The following is a 19,888-nucleotide window of genomic DNA, read 5'->3' as shown; positions in this document are numbered from 1 at the left end:
ATCCACCTTGATGGACAGATTGCTGCTAGGCGACAGTGACTTACTCTTTATCATGATAGTCCAGTAAGATATGCTGTACATAGGAGGATGGGAACAGGCCATCATGTTTTATGAAGTACCTTTCTTGCTAGGAGGTTCATGACTAGCTGTGCGTGGGAGGATGGGGACATGTCGCCATGTTTATGAAGTGCCCTTCTTTCTAATAGGTTCATGCGAGTGACTGTATATAGGTAGATGGGAATACACTGTCATGTTTTACGAATTACTTTTCTTGCTAGGAGGTTCATGACCATGGTTGTGTACAGGAGGATGGGAATATGTTGCCATGTTTTATGAAGTACCTTTCTTGCTAGGAGGTTCATGATAGTGCCTGTATATAGGTAGATGGGAATATGTTGCCATGTTTTATGAAGTACCTTTCTTGCTAGGAGGTTCATGATAGTGCCTGTATATAGGTAGATGGGAATATGCTGCCATGTTTTACGAATTACTTTTCTTGCTAGGAGGTTCATGATTGTGACTGTATATAGGAGGATGGGAATACACTGCCATGTTTTATGAATTACTTTTCTTGCTAGGAGGTTCATGATTGTGACTGTATATAGGAAGATGGGAATATGTTGCCATGTTTTATGAAGTACCTTTCTTGCTGGGAGGTTCATGATAGTGCCTGTATATAGGTAGATGGGATAACGCTGCCATGTTTTACAAATTACTTTTCTTGCTAGGAGGTTCATGATTGTGACTGTATATAGGAGGATGGGAATGTTTTATGAATTACCTTTCTTGCTAGGAGGTTCATGACCGTGGTTGTATATAGGAGGATGGGAATATGTTGCCATATTTTTTTTTTTTTTTTTTTTTTTTTTTTTTGCTACTTGCTTTACGTCGCACCGACACAGATAGGTCTTATGGCGACGATGGGACAGGAAAGGGATAGGAGTGGGAAGGAAGCGGCCGTGGCCTTAGTTAAGGTACAGCCCCAGCATTTGCCTGGTGTGAAAATGGGAAACCACGGAAAACCATTTTCAGGGCTGCCGACAGTGGGATACCATATTTTATGAAGTACCTTTCTTGCCAGGAAGTTCATGATAGTGCCTGTATGTAGGTAGATGGGAATACGCATTACGAATTACCTTTCTTGCTGTGAGGTTCATGACCATGTCTGTATATAGGAGGATGGGAATACGTTGCCATGTTTTATGAAGTACCTTTCTTGCTGGGAGGTTCATGACCATGGCTGTATATAGGAGGATGGGAACATGACATACCACTACTGATAACAGTATACTGTTAACAGTGTAATACCAGACAGGGAGCCGAAGCAACTCCTGAGAAATGTGTTGAAGGAGCGACAATTCCAAGTTTAGGACTGAGTTGCAAACCACCAACCACCTAAAAAGCACAGTCAAATACAAGACATCCATATTGTTTTCTCTGATGAAGTGTCAAATTTCACTGCATACATCACGAGTTTTCTTTATATGTACATTACTCAGAATCTCCTAAACAAGACATGATGGTACAAGAATAAGGGGAATGAATTTTTTTTTCAGTAGATCTGAGATTGCATGTTAACACGGGGACTATATTGTTACCAATAAAACTCTGTCTGTTTCGTTACTCTAATTTATTTCAGGATGACCCAATAAATGCACTCGCGCGCACGCACACACACATACACACAAAATTCTATTCAGCTATGAATGGCAACACTTACTATTTACTGTCTATTTATTTATTGCTCTTTCTACGGCAAAGCAGGCGGTCAGGCCCGTTGGTATACCTGGGGACGCTGAGTCCTTACTTTCACTTCCCCAAGTCCAGTCACCTTATACAGCAACTGGATCTGAACGCAGGGCTACGGGTCACTCGACTCCGCAGACAGTCCAGTAATTCTGTTACAAGTGAAATATGTAATGCGAGTGGAATGTATTTTTTTTGAAGTCTTTGTTTGTAAAATACAATATGATGTTTTATTTTTATTGACTTAACCTGTACTGTATAATGTTGTAACATAGGCATTTGTAAATAGTAGAATTCTGTCTATAGTTCCTGGAAAGATCCAGAAAGTTACATAACTTTTGTACAGGATGTGTTACTTTGTTGGTATGTGTTCTAGAAAGTGTGTTCTGTCTATTCTGGAAAAATATGACTTTCGCGATCATGCGTATTCTAGAATGTTAGTCAAAGTTCGCGATCGAAAGTAAGGTTGTGATTAGTGAGTCTAGGTGGTGATAGGGAACATGTGCACGCTGATTGGCTGCCTCCAAGGCTAGTAATTCCTATATATAGTGAGCGAGGCAGTGTTCGAATTAATTCTGTATCCTGAATTATGTCGGTCTCGGTTTATCTGTCTGCGAGCAGCCTATCTGGTTGACGTCCCTTGGTTTCCGGGATGGCACACTCCTCGGGTAAGCCTTCTTGAATTCCTTTCCTGCTAAAATTTCCGTAATGTTCCGATTTGCTTTTCATACAGGAGTCTGCCCTAACCTCGCCTAGATTCACCAAATTAGTTACTTATGACGCCTTAGTTTTTCAACTGGACTTACCTGTTCGTTTCCAAGGCATTCCCATTTCTTGTTTCACTAAAATATGTATATTGTAGTTTAACATTATTTCCCTTGGGGGTTGCCTCTGGTAGTTCTGTGTCACTTGAGGTACGCTATATTTTGGATAACCTGTAAATTGCATTGTACTACTGCATTGGTAACTGGATGTACAATTGATTTGAAATTTGAATTTACACTGCTACGAATAACCTATGTATATCACTGAACTTATAGCTCATAACTTGGAATGTATTTGTAAAATTATCTTGTAAATAATATTTTTAAAAACTAAGGATCATGGTGATTCGTTTCAGAATCCGCTATCTAAGCCATGTCCATGCCTTTGGTAGGTTCCCAGCTCTTTCATCTTCCCGGTTTGTTGTTCACTAGTTGGCCCTACTGATATTTCGTACATGTTTTGTTGGAGATCCGAGTAATGCCAGCTACTGTTTTTCCGAGTGTGTAGTGTTTTCTTATATTGTGTAGTTTGCTCTTCCTTCCCCTTTTAACTCTGTTTGTACCTTGTTTGGTGTTACCACTGTAGTAGAGGTAACAAATTCACAGTCACATGCAGTCAACAATTACAGCAGCTCAACACTATTCAACAGCAAGACGGCACTCATAACAGTGAACATGAACACAGGTCCGTTTACCCTTACACTCACGACAGAGGATTCCCTCGCTGACTCAAGTCGAGCGTCAGTCCACAGACTTACACAAATATACAGTACAGTTTTCCATTCTGTCATCTCTAGTCCACTTACTGGTCTATCCGACACGATTCAGACCTCAGTGGAACACTTGCGACAGCCGCCACTTCTGGCACCCTTAGCCCAGCTACCAAACCCCAACACACTGAGTCTCACACTGACTTCACCATGGAGCCCAACACTGACTCCCCAACGGAGCCCAACTCTGACTCCGAGTCTAACTGCCCGTGGCTAGCCTCCCTTTTTTGTATTGTTGTTGTTGTTGTTGTTGTTGTTGTTGTTGTTGTTGTTGTTTGAGTCATCAATCCATAGACTGGTATGATGCACACCTCCATGCCACCCTATCATGTGCTAACCTTCTAATTTCTACGTAACTATTGCATCTTACATCAGCTTTAATCTGCTTGTCATATTCATACCTTGGTCTACCCCTACCGTTCTTACCACCTACACTTCCTTCGAAAACCAACTGAACAAGTCCTGGGTGTCTTAAGATGTGTCCTATCATTCTATCTCTTCTTCTCATCAAATTTAGCCAAATTGATATCCTCTCACCAATTCGATTCAGTACCTCTTCATTCGTGATTCGATCTATCCATCTCAACTTCAGCATTCTTCTGTAACACCACATTTCAAAAGCTTGCATTCTCTTTCTGAGCTGGCTATCGTCCATGTTTCTCTTCCATACAATGCCACGCTCCACACAAAAGTCTTCAAAAACATCTTTCTAATTCCTACATCAATGTCTGAAGTGAGCAAATTTCTTTTCTTAAGAAAGCTCTTCTCGAGATCTTCTGCAGTCTCAGATAAAGTAACAATATCATCGGCAAATCTCAAGGTTTTGATTTCCTCTCCTTGGACTGTGATTCCCTTTCCACATTACTCTTTGATTTCCTTTACTGCCTGTTCTATGTAAACATTGAAAAGGAGGGGGGACAAACTGCAGCCTTGCCTCACTCCTTTCTGGATTGCTGCTTCTTTTTCAAAGCCCTCGATTCTTATCACTGCAGACTGATTTTTATACAGATTGCTGATAATTCTTTATTCTCAGTATCTGATCCCAATCACCTTCAGAATCTTAAATACTTGGTTCAGTCAACATTTTTGAATGCCTTCTCTAGACCTACGAATGCCATGTATGTGGGCTTGTCCTTCTTGATTCGATCCTCTAAGATCAGATGTAAAGTCAGGATTGCTTCATGTGTTTCTACATTTCTTCTGAAGTCAAATTGATCTTCTCCCAAACCCAGCTTCAACTTGTTTTTCCATTCTTCTGTAAATAATACATGTTAAAATTTTGCAGGCATGAGATACTAAACTAATGGTGTGGTAGTTTTCACACCTGTCAGCACCGGCTTTCTTGAGAATAGGTATAACAACATTCTGCTGAAAATCAGATGGGACTTCTCCTGTCTCTTACATCTTACACACTAAATGGAATAACCTTGCCATGCTGGTTTCTCCTAAGGCAGTCAGTAATTCAGAGGGAATGTCATCAATTCCAGGTGCCTTGTTCCTATTTAGGTTGCTCACAGCTCTGTCAAACTCTGACCTCAAAATTGGGTCTCCCATTTCATCAGCATCAACAGCCTCTTCTTGTTCCAGAACCAATTTATCTACCATCTTTACCTTGATACAATTGTTGGATGTGTTCTTGTCATCTTTCTGCTTTGCCTTCCTTCCCTAGAAGTGGCTTTCCATCTTAGCCCTTAATATTCATACAACTAGATTTCCTTTCTCCAAAGGTTTCCTTGATTTTCCTGTACGCAGCATCTACCTTTCCTAGGAACATGCAACCTTCGATATCCTTGCACTTCTCCTTCAGCCATTCTTCGTTAGCTTCCTTGCACTTTCTATCCACTTAATTCTTTAATTGCCTGTATTCTTTTCTGCCCTCTTCATTTCTAGCATTCTTGTATTTTCGTCGTTCATCAATCAGGTCTAGTATCTCCTGAATTATCCACTGATTCTCAGTTCACTTTTTTCTTCCTTCCTAACATTTCTTCAGCAGCCCTACTGACTTCATTTTTCATGACTATCCATTCTTCCTCTATTGTGTTTCCTCCAGCCTTTTCATTTAGCCCTTTTGCAACATGTTCCTTGTAACAATCCCTCACACTCTTTTCTTTCAACTTGTCTAGATCCCATCTTTTTGCATTCTTTCCCTTCTTCAATTTCTTCAGCTTCAGATGGCATTTCATGACCAACAAGTTGTGTTCAGAGTCCATGTCTGCTGCTGGGAAAGTTTTGCAATCCAACACCTGGTTTCTGAATGTCTGCCTAATCATAATGAAGTCTATTTGATACCTTCTGGTGTCTCCAGGTCTTGTCCACGTATACAGCCGTTGTTTGTGGTGTTTGAACCAAGTATTGGCAAGGACTAAATTATGAGCAGTGCAGAATTCAACCAGTCAACTTTCTCTTTCGTTCCTTTGTCCCAATCGAAATTCTCCTACTGTGTTACCTTCTCTTCCTTGGCCTACCACAGCATTCCAGTCTCCGATCACAATTAGATTCTCGTCACCTTTTACATATTGTATTAACTCTTCTATCTCTTCATACATTCTTTCAATTTCCTCAGCATCCGCTGAACTAGTAGGCATATAGACCTGCACTATTGTGGTGGGCATTGGTTTGGTGTCTATCTTGACGACAATAATTCTTTCACTATGCTGGTCATAGTAGCTTACCTGCTGGCCTATTTTCTTATTCATTATTAAAGCAACTCCCTGCAATTCCCCTGCTTGATTTTGTGTTGATAATCCGGTAGTTGTCTGACCAGAAATCCTGTTCTTCCTGCCAACGTACTTCACTTATACCAACTACATCTAACTTGATTCTATCCATCTCCCTTTTCAGATTCTCTAACCTACCACAACGATTCAAACTTCTAACATTCCACGCTCTGACTCACAGAATGTCAGTATCCACCTTCCTGATGATCGCCCCATCTCGTATAGTCCCCACCCGGAGATCCGAATGGGAGACTAGTTCAGCTCCGGAATATTGTACCCAGGAGGAAGCCATCATCAGTACATCATTCATACAGAGAGGGCTGCATGTCGTCGGGAGTTAGTTACGGCTGTAGTTTCCCATTGCCTTCAACCGTGTAGCAGTATCAACAGAGCTAAGCCATGTTGAGTATTATTACAAGGCCATTTCAGTCAATCATCTAGACTGCCGCCCTTGCAACTTCCGAGAGGCTGCTACCCCCCTTTCGATGAACCATTCCTTAGTCTGGTCTCTCAACAGATACCCATCCGATATGATTGCAGCTGCGGCTCGGCTATCTGCTTCATTGGGACATGCATGCCTCCCCACCGTGTCAAGGTCACATGGTTCGCAGCTGTGATTTGAGTCAGAATTTTTGTTAGGTGCCTGGAGGCAGAACATTCCTGTTGAATCTCTAAGAAACTCACAGGTAAGTCGGCCAATGAGAACAATACATGGAAAGTCTGGCCCCACCCCACAAGCCGGCTGCGAGACTCTCGGTTGTCTGAGTCACTAGGTTCTTTCTGGAAGTACCAAAAGGGCTGCCACAGGGCTGGCACGTAACAATATTTTAAATATATTTGAATATGTTATCACAAGTGTTAGTTTTTAATCTAAGACTAGATATAGTTAATTTTCGTTTACCTCACCCCCCCCCCCCACAACATCACCTTCAAGGCTTAACAAAGTACCGGGCGAGTTGGCCGTGTGGTTAGGGGCGCGTGGAACTTAACAAAGTCAAAGCTTTGTGGTGTTGTGAATGTTTTAAGACTAATGTGAGAGAAATGTGTTTTAATTATGTCACCTAAACAAGCTGTAGCTGACGATGTTTAGATACCGTACTATGTACTACTGATATGTAAATTTCCCTATGGCTAAACATATATTCTACCGATTAGATGGACTCATTGGTTTTATGGACCATGAGGTTTCAGTTGTCACCCAGTGGTTTTTTCAGAAATGTTTGATTAGTTGCCCTTCCTGACACCAATCTGCCTGGTGGGAGCTCGGTCTGCCCCTGGTTTTTCCTTCAATGTTTAATCTCCTAGCTTCTTCTTTCCTCTCTGCTGTTGGGACCATGGTCCTCCACTGTTAACTCTAGGCAGGAGATCCCACAGGGTGTTACCATTTAGAGCCAGATATTTGTTACTCCTCCATCATCATGTGGGCATGTGATCGGCATATTTTACAGATGATGCATAAAAATGCCCATGGAGAGAACTATACAAATCCAAGGGTGAATTACATTCCACTTCCAAATAACATTGAACAATAAACTGCTAGCACACCTTAAGTTTTTCAGGTACATTAACCTTTTAACTAATAAACAAAAGCAATAACATAACAAAAAATCTCCATCACTTACACTCCACTGTCCCATCTACAGTCTTTCTATACATTTAATTCATGAACAACAATAGAACAAGAAAATGGTGCTCATACTTGTGGACTTCAAAAAGGTCTACGATTCCGCAGAAAAGGAAACCATGATTAAATATCCTGGAAGAAATGGGTCTAGGTAGGAAGACAAGGGAACTCATTAAACAGACAGTGACTGGCATGACAACCAAGGACAAGTTTAGAGGGATCCTAGCAGAATTCAAACAGGGATCAGACAGGGAGATGGACAATCTCCCCTTCTATTCAGTTGTGTTCTTGAAAAAGTGATTAGAGAGTGGTGGCGAAAAATGCAAAAAATAGGTGGTATATGAATGGGATGCAAGAATAAAGGAATTGGACTTGACTGTTCAGCCTTTGCTGATGACATTCTAGTTTCATCAGAGTCAATAGAGGAGGCACGAAAGCAAAGTCCAACTCAGGAAGAAGCAAGTAAGGCAGGCTTATGGATCTCCTTTGAGAAGACACAATACTTGGCCAACATCGAGAGTGTTGAGAGAGAACGGATTCAGAAAATGGAGAAATTCAAATATTTAGGGGAGTGAATGGACAATAACCTGTCGGAAAGAGAGGCACTGTTATCAAGAGTCAACAAGATGAACTTAGTATATAAACTAAGTATGAACATATCTCGAAAAGGGGAAAACTCAGACACATGATCCGCCCGGGCGCTTTATATGTTTGATAAAAAGAGGATTGGTCAAGAAGTTGGAACTAGTGGAGAGAAGGATACTCAGATCCTAAAGAACAGTGGATGGATCATATAGAAAGAAAGGGAACCAAGAATTATATCGGAAGATGGAAAAGATCTAAGATACCATCCAGAAGAGGAAAGCCATGTTCTTTGGACATATGTACAGAATGAACCCAGGGAGACTTTTTGAGATCAGGAAAACTCTGGTGTGCTGGTATCAGGAGGTTAAGAAGGATCTGGAAGAAATAGGTATACAAGGAATGGATATCAGCAACAGGGATGCTTACAAGTCAAGTACAAGGCCACAAAGAGGAAAACTCAGACACGTGAGCCACCCGGGCACTTTATATGTTTGATAAAAAGACGATTGGTCAAGAAGTTGGAACTAGTGGAGAGAGGGATACTGGGATCCTAAAGAACAGAGGATGGATCATATAGAAAGAAAGGGAACCAAGAATTATATCGGAAGATGGAAGAGATCTGAGATACCATCCAGAAGAGGAAAGCCATGTTCTTTGGACATATGTACAGAATGAACCCAGGAAGACTGACCAGTTATATAATACAAAAAGAAAGCTATCTGTGAACCTACGGTTAATTATTTCAAAGACTGATATAAGCTCAAATGTGTTGATATAATAGGTCTAGTGGTACAAACACGAGGTGCAATACCTAATTTTTTTTTAGGAATATAAAGAAATATATCACATTTCAAGTTCTGTACGAGATGAGATAGTCACCATAGTAGTAAGGAAGAGCTGCCCAGTTCTGAAACTCCATACCTTTAGTTGTTGTTTGAAATTTATATTTTAATATTGTAATTATAATTTTAACATTAATTATTATTATTGCCATGTGAGTATCTGAGTCCATTGGGAGGCAGTTTTGTAAATAAAATAAAGAAAGTTAGCAATGATTATTATACACTGTTGTTACTCTCCTTCCCATCATTATGTCAATTTCTCACCATCATTAACCCAAATTCATTATCATGATCAGCATCATTAATTGTACTGCTATATTCTAAATTTATATAGTATACTGTAATTGGAGACAACACCTGGAAAACTGGAGCTCGAAAATGATGATGATGATGATGATGATGATGATGACTGTAATTGGAGACTAGTTGTATGCATTTCATTAAAATAAAAAATGAAATAATACAAATTCTCTTGCAGGCAACAAGATTTCTGAAGAAGCTTTATGGGAAACATGCTGTTAACATGTCATTCCAGACCAGGAATCCCATGGAAGAAATTGAATTTTCCATGAAGTATGGGCAAGTTGTCCTCTACGGAGCTGAAGAGAAACTTGACTTATTCATGGAAAGCCTTGTTGATTTCCGTTACTCAGGTAATGTTCCCTCCATTACAAAGTACTGATGATAATTAAGACTTAATCACATATTAACTTGACAGCTCTTTGAGAGTCATTCACATTGCATTTCTTGATCTTGAGAACCCACACCGTCTAGTTTGGTATGCATTGCAAAATCATAGAGTTGCAGAACAACTCATTGATTGGGTTCAAATGCTCTATGTTAACACCAGTAGTAGTGTGCGATGCGCCCCTGGTATGTGTAGCATAAAGTAAAGTCACTAATGCATACCAGTTATTAAACACAATAAATTGATTACACAAGTCCATCAGGTTAACAATGGAACCAGAAACTAACAAGGAAAATAACATTTAAAGACATCACAATCCATAGGAACAATGACATCCTGTCTTTCAAAGTGTACAGAAAGCCCCCTTAGATGTCGTACACTATTGATGATGATATAGATGTTGATTCCCACAGGGAACATGAAATATTAGTCCCGAATGAGTAAATTTATAATACCAATATAAATGGTCCGTTATAGGACAGTATAAATTTTCCAGCTAACTCACTCCTGGTTGCCAATGTTTTGTCCCAGTGTGCTAAGTTGGGCTCATCAGCTGGTAAATAGCACACCTACCAAGACGCATGGCTAGTGCACACCGTGGAGGCCACTGTGTAGGCTATGTGGAGCCACCAGCAGTGCCAATGCGCTAAGGGAGACTTTGTCTCATTACCAAAAATTGATGCCTGCCTGGCCATCAGATGATATAGATGTTGATTCCAAGAATCTCCTTTATGTAGCAACACCAACATTAACGCTGAAGAGCGAGCAAGGATAAATGCTGGATGGATGCAAGATTTGGAGGTAACGGTGGTGTTCTGTGACAAGAGAATGCCAATACACTTGAAGTAAAAAATGTACTTTACAGTTGTTCATACAGTTGCTATCCATGGATCAGTTACGAGATAAGTAGAGCTCCAACTTCACATTATGGAGATGCGTATGTTGCATTGATCAATGACCACGTTACAAATAATTCCATTCGGAGAAAGATTGGCATCACATCAATAAATGAGAAAATGCATCAAAGAAGTCTCCAGTGGTATGGCCACATCATGTGTACATTGTCACCAATACTGCCTACCACATTATAGTCAGCAGAACTTGACCAATCGGAAGGCTAAAACAGCGATGCCATTAACGTCGACATAAGAGCACTCCAACTAGAGCATGATGATGTTTTCTATCCTTGATCCATCAAGCAGAATCTATAACAGTTTCACAAGAGCTTCACCTTGTTTTCTTGACTCAGAATAAGCCCAAAAGTCTATATGACGTCTGCATTTTTGGGCCATGAAAGCATCAATGTTAACATCAAAGGATATGATTTCACCATTGTAAAATTTCCTATGATAAGAAGGTTGTTATTCTTGTTGTTGTAGTTATTGTTCTTCTTCTTCTCCTTATTATTATTATTATTATTATTATTATTATTATTATGGGGTTTCCGTGGATCACAGGGGATAAGGAAGCACCTGAGTTGAATGGCTGGACAAGGAATTATGTAGAGCAACTTTTAATATAACAAATTTGGAAATAATATTTCTTTCCTTTTATTTAAAATAGAAAGATAGAGAATGTAGATGAACAACAAACAATATGAGCTCATCAGCTACAACAATGACTGGGACTTAGAAGTCCAGAATCAGATACAATACTTGAGATAGTTAACAAGTTGGTAATTTACATATACAGGGGCATTATAGCTCTGGGCAGTTACAATTAAATATTTTACAAGAGCAATGTTTTGTCCTACCAGTTACATTACACAGGAGTCTGAGCTACAAAGTACCATAGTCTAGCCTCACAGAGGCAAACAGTTTCTTTTGATGCAATAAAAATTCCACCTCACATTAAGGTGAGTTATATTAGTCAACATTCCCAAAGGGAATTAACGCAAGAAAATATTTACACTTTAAAATGAATAAACAGGGGCATAATTGCCCATACGATGTGGCCTTAATTTTAAAAAGAAGAGGCAGGCATGGAGGCGAAACACCAGCCCTCCTTATGGCCCTAATCCTATACTACCCAGGAGAAACATTCATGACAAGACAAAATTTTGAGGTTGAAAGCTTTTAGTCACTCAATGCAAGTTTGAAAGGGAAACTACAATCGTCGATACACTTGAAGTAAAAAATGTACTGTACAACAATCGCTGAAAATTAAGAAACTAACGGGAAAGGAGCAAACCTCATCAAATGTTGATTCTGCATGGTCCTAAGTGACACATTTGTGAAGAACAAGAAGAAGAAGATGAGGAGGAAGAAGGAGGAGAAGAAGAAGAAGAAGAAGAAGAAGAAGAAGAAGAAGAAGAAGAAGAAGCTATGAAAAGCCATAAATGTCAACTTCAACAATGTCAACCTATTTGTTAATCCTACTTTTTGGAGTTAGTTTTTCCTTTGAGAGTAGGTTTTCCACTTATATAGTTCTGTTTCTCTAATTATTAAATTGATTATTTTATCATCAAAAAATATTTAAAAGTTTCACTACGTATACTGTCAACAGTTTGAACATCCACCGTTCCATCAGTGTATCTATGAGGTATTATGTTCAGACCATTGTTGTCTTTGCTCCTCGTAGCTGACTCCTCTCTTGACCCTACAGGAACATATTCATCACCTTCGCTTTTACCACTACAACTAACGGCTTCTCCAATACTTTTCTTCTATATCACTTTCACCAAGGTTGACATCAATATCACTATCATAATATTTATAACATCCACCTTTTGCAACTACTGTGCCATACACCCAAGGCCGTACCATCATTCAACAACATCAACAGTGACATTTTCAACATACAGCAGCTGTTACAAAACAGTGAAGGATGTTCCCCCAACTCCTTGGCAAATTGTCTTAACATCGGCACTTTACAAGATTGTCAATTTTGATACATGTTTCTTATTCTTCATCGATGATTTGACTATGAATATATGAACACTTTTTAACATATGCTGTTTATATCTGCAGTAACAAATAGGAACTTCATAGTATTCCTCAACTTCAAAGTTTTTATATATTATCTTCAAACTCTGCTCAACATTGTAAAAACACACTTCAATTATCTGTGACCTGGATCCTAGGATGTCAACCATGTCAACCATTTTAAGTGTGTTTGAAGGCAGAGTTCATGTTCATAGTGTTAAGATCCTTTTTATTTATTTATTTCCTGTGAACTGATGATGATTCCAAGGGAATCGAGGCCAGTTTTCACTTAATAGATCTTATAAATTACGGTAATGGTGTACATCCCTCGATTGATTCCTATTATACGTATCAATATCACTGTCATTGCCATCACAATTTCTGCACCAGTAAGTCACGACACACCTCTATTGTTGGAGCCATAGTTATAAGGGGTCTGTTGTTGTTTGGGTGATCAGTCATTAGACTGGTTTGATGCAGCTACTTTTTAAACTCCATTAATGTCATTTCACACATCTCTCCACTGCCAGTTCAGAGGACTGCCCAGTCTTCCTATGCCAAAGTTTGAAACATCTTCATAACGGAAAGCACCGAGAACAAGTCGTGCAAATGTGTTCGCTTCAATACTTCCCTTCGTCGGATACTCCATGTCTGGCTCTGAAAATAAATACATTGCTGAATGTTGCTGCCAAAGGCATAGCTCATTAAAAAAAATAAAAAATAACCTTTATACCACTTACTTGGTGGTTATTAAACCACAAGACACAAACTGCACACACATACATGTGCCTCTTACTGTTATTCATCATGGTAAAAATGACCTATCACTATCTTCAACTAGTTGTATAACTTAGCTGTATTCATGCATTGTTTTTGTTATTTGATGAAAAGAAAAAGCCTGTGGAAAGTCATAGTTTGCTGGTAGAAACATACGATGAACACGCTCCATCGATTAGAACATGTGAGACAATTAAACGTGGTGATTTCAGTATGAAAGACAGTGCACGCTCTGGTAGTGGTATTATGTATTATGAACTCTTGAAGTCCGGCGAAAGTGTTAATGCACAACACTGTCTCGAACAAATGATTAATTTATATCACGTATTGATCGAAAGATGGCCACAATGGGCCAGAAGACATGGCAAAATGATTTTGTTACGTGACAATGCGCCGTCTCACATAGCAAAACCAGTAAAACGGTACCTTGAAATTGCTTGGATGGGCCATCCTTCCGCACCCACTGTGCTGCCCCAACCTGATGCCATCTATCGCCTCTTTGTATCAATGGGACATGCGCTCATAAAGCAGCACTTTAATAATTTCGAGGAAGTTTAAAAATGGCTCGACGAATGGTTTGCTGCAAATGATAAGCAGTTCTTCTGGCGTGGTATTCAAAACTTACCTGAAAGATGGGCGAAGCTTGTAGAAGCCGATGGCCAATATTGTGAATAAACAAAAAATGAATTTCCCTTGAAAATTATGCGTTTTCCTTACCACATAAACCGGTAGCTCTGAGTTAGTCAAGCCTTCGGGCATTAGTTTCAAATAAGTGCAATTTACTTTACATTCACTGATACTGGCTAAATTATACATTTATTTTGGAAAGTATTATTGTTAATGTTTTATCACTGCTTTCCTTTTATTTTTCAGATAACGCCCGGCACATTTACCTGGGGAACAAACTTGTTAAATGCCATACATCATTCAGGTTATACATTATCTTCAAACACAGATTCCCTAAACTTAGGCCAATTACCTACTCAAGAGGAACTGTTGTTGACTTTTCAGTTGACAAATCGGTAAGTAATTCAGTATTTTACTTGTCCTACGTGGGCTGTAAACAAAGTAGTGGCAGACACTCGCAGGATATGGGAGCGGTCAGGTGGCGTTGAAGTGAAGAGTGTCCATTTCACCATTCTAAAGCATGTTTTCAAAAGGTGATCAGCATTCATGGATTAAAATCAAGACTGTCCATCACAAAAATGCATCAGAATGTTATTGAGGATTACATGAAGCCTTTTATAGGATGGTTGCACAATGGTTCAAGACATTTTGTGTGGGTCGGAATGAGAGTGGGGATATGCACTGCACAGGGCTGCCGTTCATTCCTCAAGATCAGATTGTCATCGTTAGTGATCTCGTTTCCGTAGACCATCAATGGATTGTCCGGGAATTATCCGTAGAGGTTTGTCTCAGTCATCAAATGATGTGGCACCTACTGACGAAATGTCTTAGCATGAGGTAAATTGAATTCTGTTGGGTTTCACATCAACTCACCGATGTACAGAAAGGTCACTGGCTGGCATTCACCTGGACAGATACTGCAATGAAGGAGACGCATTTCTACAGCATAATGTCGCCATTGATGAGACGAGGGAACAAGCCTACGGGCCTGAATTACTGAATTAAAATGTCAGACGAATTAATGGCATCACCCAGGTTCACCACGTCCACAAAAATGTCGACAGGAACCCAGTCGGGTGAAGCTTATCCTGATTGTGGCATACGACTGGAAGTTTTATTCTTACGCATGCTCTGCCTGAGGAACAAACTGTCAACAGTGATTACTATTACCAATTTCTGGAGCGACATCTGCGTCCTGCTATCTGGTACAGACAACCTCATTTATTGTGAGACAATCACCCTATAATGTTGCATGACAACACACGTTGTCATGTTGCAAACAATGTCAAGCTTTTATTGCAATGGTGCAATTGGGAGGTCTTGGAACACCCTCTGTACTCACCACACCTGTTTCCAAAGTTGAAGGAATCCCTCCGACGTTACCGATTTCCTGACATGGCATCGGTACTCTGTGCATTAAGGTGCTCCATTGCTGTCAGAGAACGCCTTGCTAACAGTCCCCAACGGCTTAGTACAATTTACGAACTTCATCGTATAGATTCGTATTGATACAGTTAAAACTAAGAAACAATGTTGGGTTTTGGTCTACCAAATCAATACACATAACTTTACAAGTGAAAAACTATTTGATTGAAAAACATATTAAATATATTTAGGGACATGTTCTGTCTCTATTTGAGACTTCTTCAGCCATAAAATCACATGGTAGATTAAAAAATTACACATACATACATTACATTATCATTATAGACTGTTATGCCTTTCAGCGTTCAGTCTGCAAGCCTCTGAGAAGTTACTAAACGTCGCCACAATCCTCGATTTGCAACTAGTGTTGTGGCCTCATTTAGTTCTATACCTCTTATCTTTAAATCGTTAGAAACAGAGTCTAACCATCGTCGTCTTGGTCTCCCTTTACTTCTCTTACCCTCCATAGCAGAGTCCATTATTCTCCTAGGTAACCTATCCTCCTCCATTCGCCTCACATGACCCCACCACTGAAGCCGGTTTATGCGTACAGCTTCATCCATCGAGTTCATTCCTAAATTAGCCTTTATCTCCTCATTCTGACTACCCTCCTGCCATTGTTCCCACTGTTTGTACCAGCAATCATTCTTGCTACTTTCATGTCTGTTACTTCTAACTTATGAATAAGATATCCTGAGTCCACCCAGCTTTCGCTCCCATAAAGCAAAGTTGGTCTGAAAACAGACCGATGTAAAGATAGTTTCGTCTGGGAGCTGACTTCCTTCTTACAGAATACTGCTGATCGCAACTGCGAGCTCACTGCATTAGCTTTACTACACCTTGATTCAATCTCACTTACTATATTACCATCCTGGGAAAACACACAACCTAAATACTTGAAATTATCGACCTGTTCTAGCTTTGTATCACCAATCTGACATTCAATTCTGTTGGATTTCTTACCTACTGACATCAATTTAGTCTTCGAGAGGCTAATTTTCATACCATACTCATTGCACCTATTTTCAAGTTCCAAAATATTAGACTGCAGACTTTCGGCACAGTCTGCCATTAAGACCAAGTCGTCAGCATAGGCCAGGTTGCTTACTACATTTCCACCTAACTGAATCCCACCCTGCCATTTTATACCTTTCAGCAGATGATCCATGTAAACTACGAACAGCAAAGGTGAAAGATTACAGCCTTGTCTAACTCCTGTATGTACCTTGAACCAAGAACTCATTCTACCATCAATTCTCACTGAAGCCCAATTGTCAACATAAATGCCTTTGATTGATTTTAATAATCTACCTTTAATTCCATAGTCCCCCAGTATAGCGAACATCTTTTCCCTCGGTACCCTGTCATATGCTTTCTCTAGATCTACGAAACATAAACACAACTGCCTATTCCTCTCGTAGCATTTTTCAATTACCTGGCGCATACTGAAAATCTGATCCTGACAGCCTCTCTGTGGTCTGAAACCACACTGGTTTTCATCCAACTTCCTCTCAACGACTGATCGCACCCTCCCTTCCAAGATGCCTGTGAATACTTTGCCTGGTATACTAATCAATGAGATACCTCGATAGTTGTTGCAATCCTTCCTGTTCCCTTGGTTATAGATAGGTGCAATTACTGCTTTTGTCCAATCTGAAGGTACCTTACCAACACTCCACGCTAATTTGACTACTCTATGAAGCCATTTCATCCCTGCCTTCCCACTATACTTCACCATTTCAGGTCTAATTTCATCTATTCCTGCTGCCTTATGACAATGGAGTTTATTTACTATCCTTTTCACTTCCTCAAACATAATTTCACCAACATCATTTTCCTCCTCCCCATGAGCTTGACTGTTTGCAACACCACCATGATGATTTCCTTTTACATTGAGAAGATGTTCAAAATATTCCCTCCACCTCTCCAGTGATTCCCTGGGATCTGTTATGAGTTCACCTGAATTACTCAAAACACTGTTCATTTCCTTTTTCCCTCCCTTCCTAAGATTCTTTATTACTGTCCAGAAAGGTTTCCCTGCTGCTTGACCTAGCCTTTCCAGGTTATTACCAAAATCTTCCCATGACTTCTTTTTGGATTCAACAACTATTTGTTTCGCTCTGTTTCTTTCATCTACGTGCATATCCCTGTCTGCCTCGGCCCTTGTTTGGAGCCATTTCTGATAAGCCTTTTTTTTACGTTTACAGGCTGCTCTCACTTCATCATTCCACCAAGATGTTCGCCTTTTCCCATCTTTACACTCAGTTGTTCCTAGGCATTCCCTTGCTGTTTCTACTACAGCATCCCTGTATGCCACCCATTCACTTTCTATATCCTGAACCTGCTTACTGTCTACTGTTCGAAACTTCTCACTAATCATATCCATGTACATCTGTCTAATTTCCTCGTCCAGGAGATTTTATACCCTTATTTGTTTGCAGACAGATTTCACTTTCTCTACCCTAGGCCTAGAGATACCTAGTTCTCTACAGATCAATTAGTGGTCTGTATCATCAAAAAATCCCCGAAAAACTCGTACATTCCTAAAAGATTTCCTGAATTCAAAGTCTGTTAAGATATAGTCTATTATGGATCTGGTACCCCTAGCCTCCCATGTGTAGCAGTGAATAGCCTTATGCTTGAAGAATATATTCGTAACAGCTAAACCCATACTAGCATAGAAGTCCAGCAAACGCTTCCCATTCCCATTAGCTTCCATATCTTCCCCACATTTACCAATCACCCTTTCGTATCCTTCAGTTCTATTCCCAACTCTCGCATTGAAATCGCCCATTAGCACTATTCTATCCTTGCTGTTGACCCTGACCACGATGTCACTCAATGCTTTATAAAACTTGTCAACTTCATCCTCATCTGCACCCTCACATGGCGAATACACAGACACAATTCTTGTCCTAATTCCTCCCAATGACAAATCTACCCACATCATTCGCTCACTTACGTGCCTAACAGAAACTATGTTGCGTGCAATGGTATTCCTGATAAAGAGCCCTACCCCAGACTCTGCCCTTCCCTTTCTAACACCCGTCAAGTACACTTTATAATCTCCTATCTCTTCCTCCTTATCTCCCCTTACCCGAATATCACTTACTCCTAGCACATCCAGATGCATCCTCTTTGCTGACTCAGCAAGTTCTACCTTCTTTCTTCCATAAGCCCCATTAATATTGATAGCTCCCCATCGAATTCCATTTCGTTCGCCAAGTTGTTTCCAAGCAGTCCCTCGCCTGTCAAATGGGAGTGGGACTCCATTACTCCCATAGGTCCGAGGCTTGCTTAAAGTGTTCTGAGCTCGGTAAATTCATGAAGCACAGCTAGGATACAAAAAAGTTCAAAATCTTTATTGAAAAATTCTACATTCTTCCTCAATGAAGACGAAATTCAGAAGATAAATATGAATCCCAGTTTACCTATGGCTAGAGTGTTGTCTAAAATCCATAAAGTGGGAGTACCTGTTAGACCTATCATTAAGTGCAAGAACAGTCCAGCATATAAAATCTCAAAATTTATCCACAGGTTTCTTTCTAACAACTATAAGTTTCACAATAAGTTAATAATAAGAAATTCGATAAATTTTTGTAAAAGTTTAGAAGGTTTCAAGCTTCTGCCCCATCATTACTTATGTTTATTTGACGTAATTAATATGTATGCAAATATCCTGGTCAATAAATCAATAGATATTATTAGAACAAATTTAACCAGTCAAGGTCATGTAGGGAAGTTAGCAATTGAACAATTCATGAAAATTCTAGAGTTCATCACAAAAAAAAAAACTCAATTTTTTACAGTCAACAACACCATTTATAGTCAAGAGGTATTATCAATGGGAGCTCTTGCCTTGGGTATATTAGCCAATATTTATTTAGACCATCTAGAACACCACAAAATAATAGGACATATTCCAGGTTTGGATTTTCGGATATGATTCATGGACGATACCTTTATAATAATAGATAAGTATTATAACAATAGTAACAATATCTTACAATTTTTTAATTCATTAGATGAAAGAATAAAATTCACACTTGAAAACGAGAAGGACAATGCTTTGCATTTCTTGGATGTAACCGTTAAGAGGGAACCTGGCAAGTTCTCTTATAAAGTATACGGAAAGGGTACATTTACTGCAGTGACCATTAAAAATGATTCTTTACATCCCTGGAGTCAGAAGATGGCTGCCTATTTCAGTGTGGTTTATCTAGCCTTCAATTTACCTTTATCTCATACAGAAAAGGAAAAAGAATTACGATACATACAGAAGATAGCCATTATGAATGGGTTCAGTGTTAATGCCATCAATTAAATAATAAGTAAAAAGAAAGAACAACATCAGATTAACACCAGAGAATCCCAAGAGTTCAAAATACAAAAATTTTAC

General features: G+C 39.6%; 1 protein-coding gene across 1 annotated transcript in view; it reads left to right on the top strand.

Moving 5' to 3' along the window:
* Window positions 1-19,888, top strand: part of LOC136874212 (dynein axonemal heavy chain 10) — a 350,423-nt gene that overhangs the window by 154,000 nt on the left and 176,535 nt on the right. Inside the window, exons 12-13 of the mRNA XM_067147852.2 lie at window positions 9,527-9,701; window positions 14,311-14,459. Of these exons, the coding sequence (XP_067003953.2) occupies window positions 9,527-9,701; window positions 14,311-14,459 (324 nt within the window). The remainder of the gene's footprint in view (window positions 1-9,526; window positions 9,702-14,310; window positions 14,460-19,888) is intronic.

The sequence above is a fragment of the Anabrus simplex genome, chromosome 5 (assembly GCF_040414725.1).
Source record: "Anabrus simplex isolate iqAnaSimp1 chromosome 5, ASM4041472v1, whole genome shotgun sequence".
Taxonomy (NCBI): domain Eukaryota; kingdom Metazoa; phylum Arthropoda; class Insecta; order Orthoptera; family Tettigoniidae; genus Anabrus; species Anabrus simplex.
Note: the sequence above shows the minus strand (reverse complement) of the source record. Positions and strands in the feature narration are given on the sequence as shown.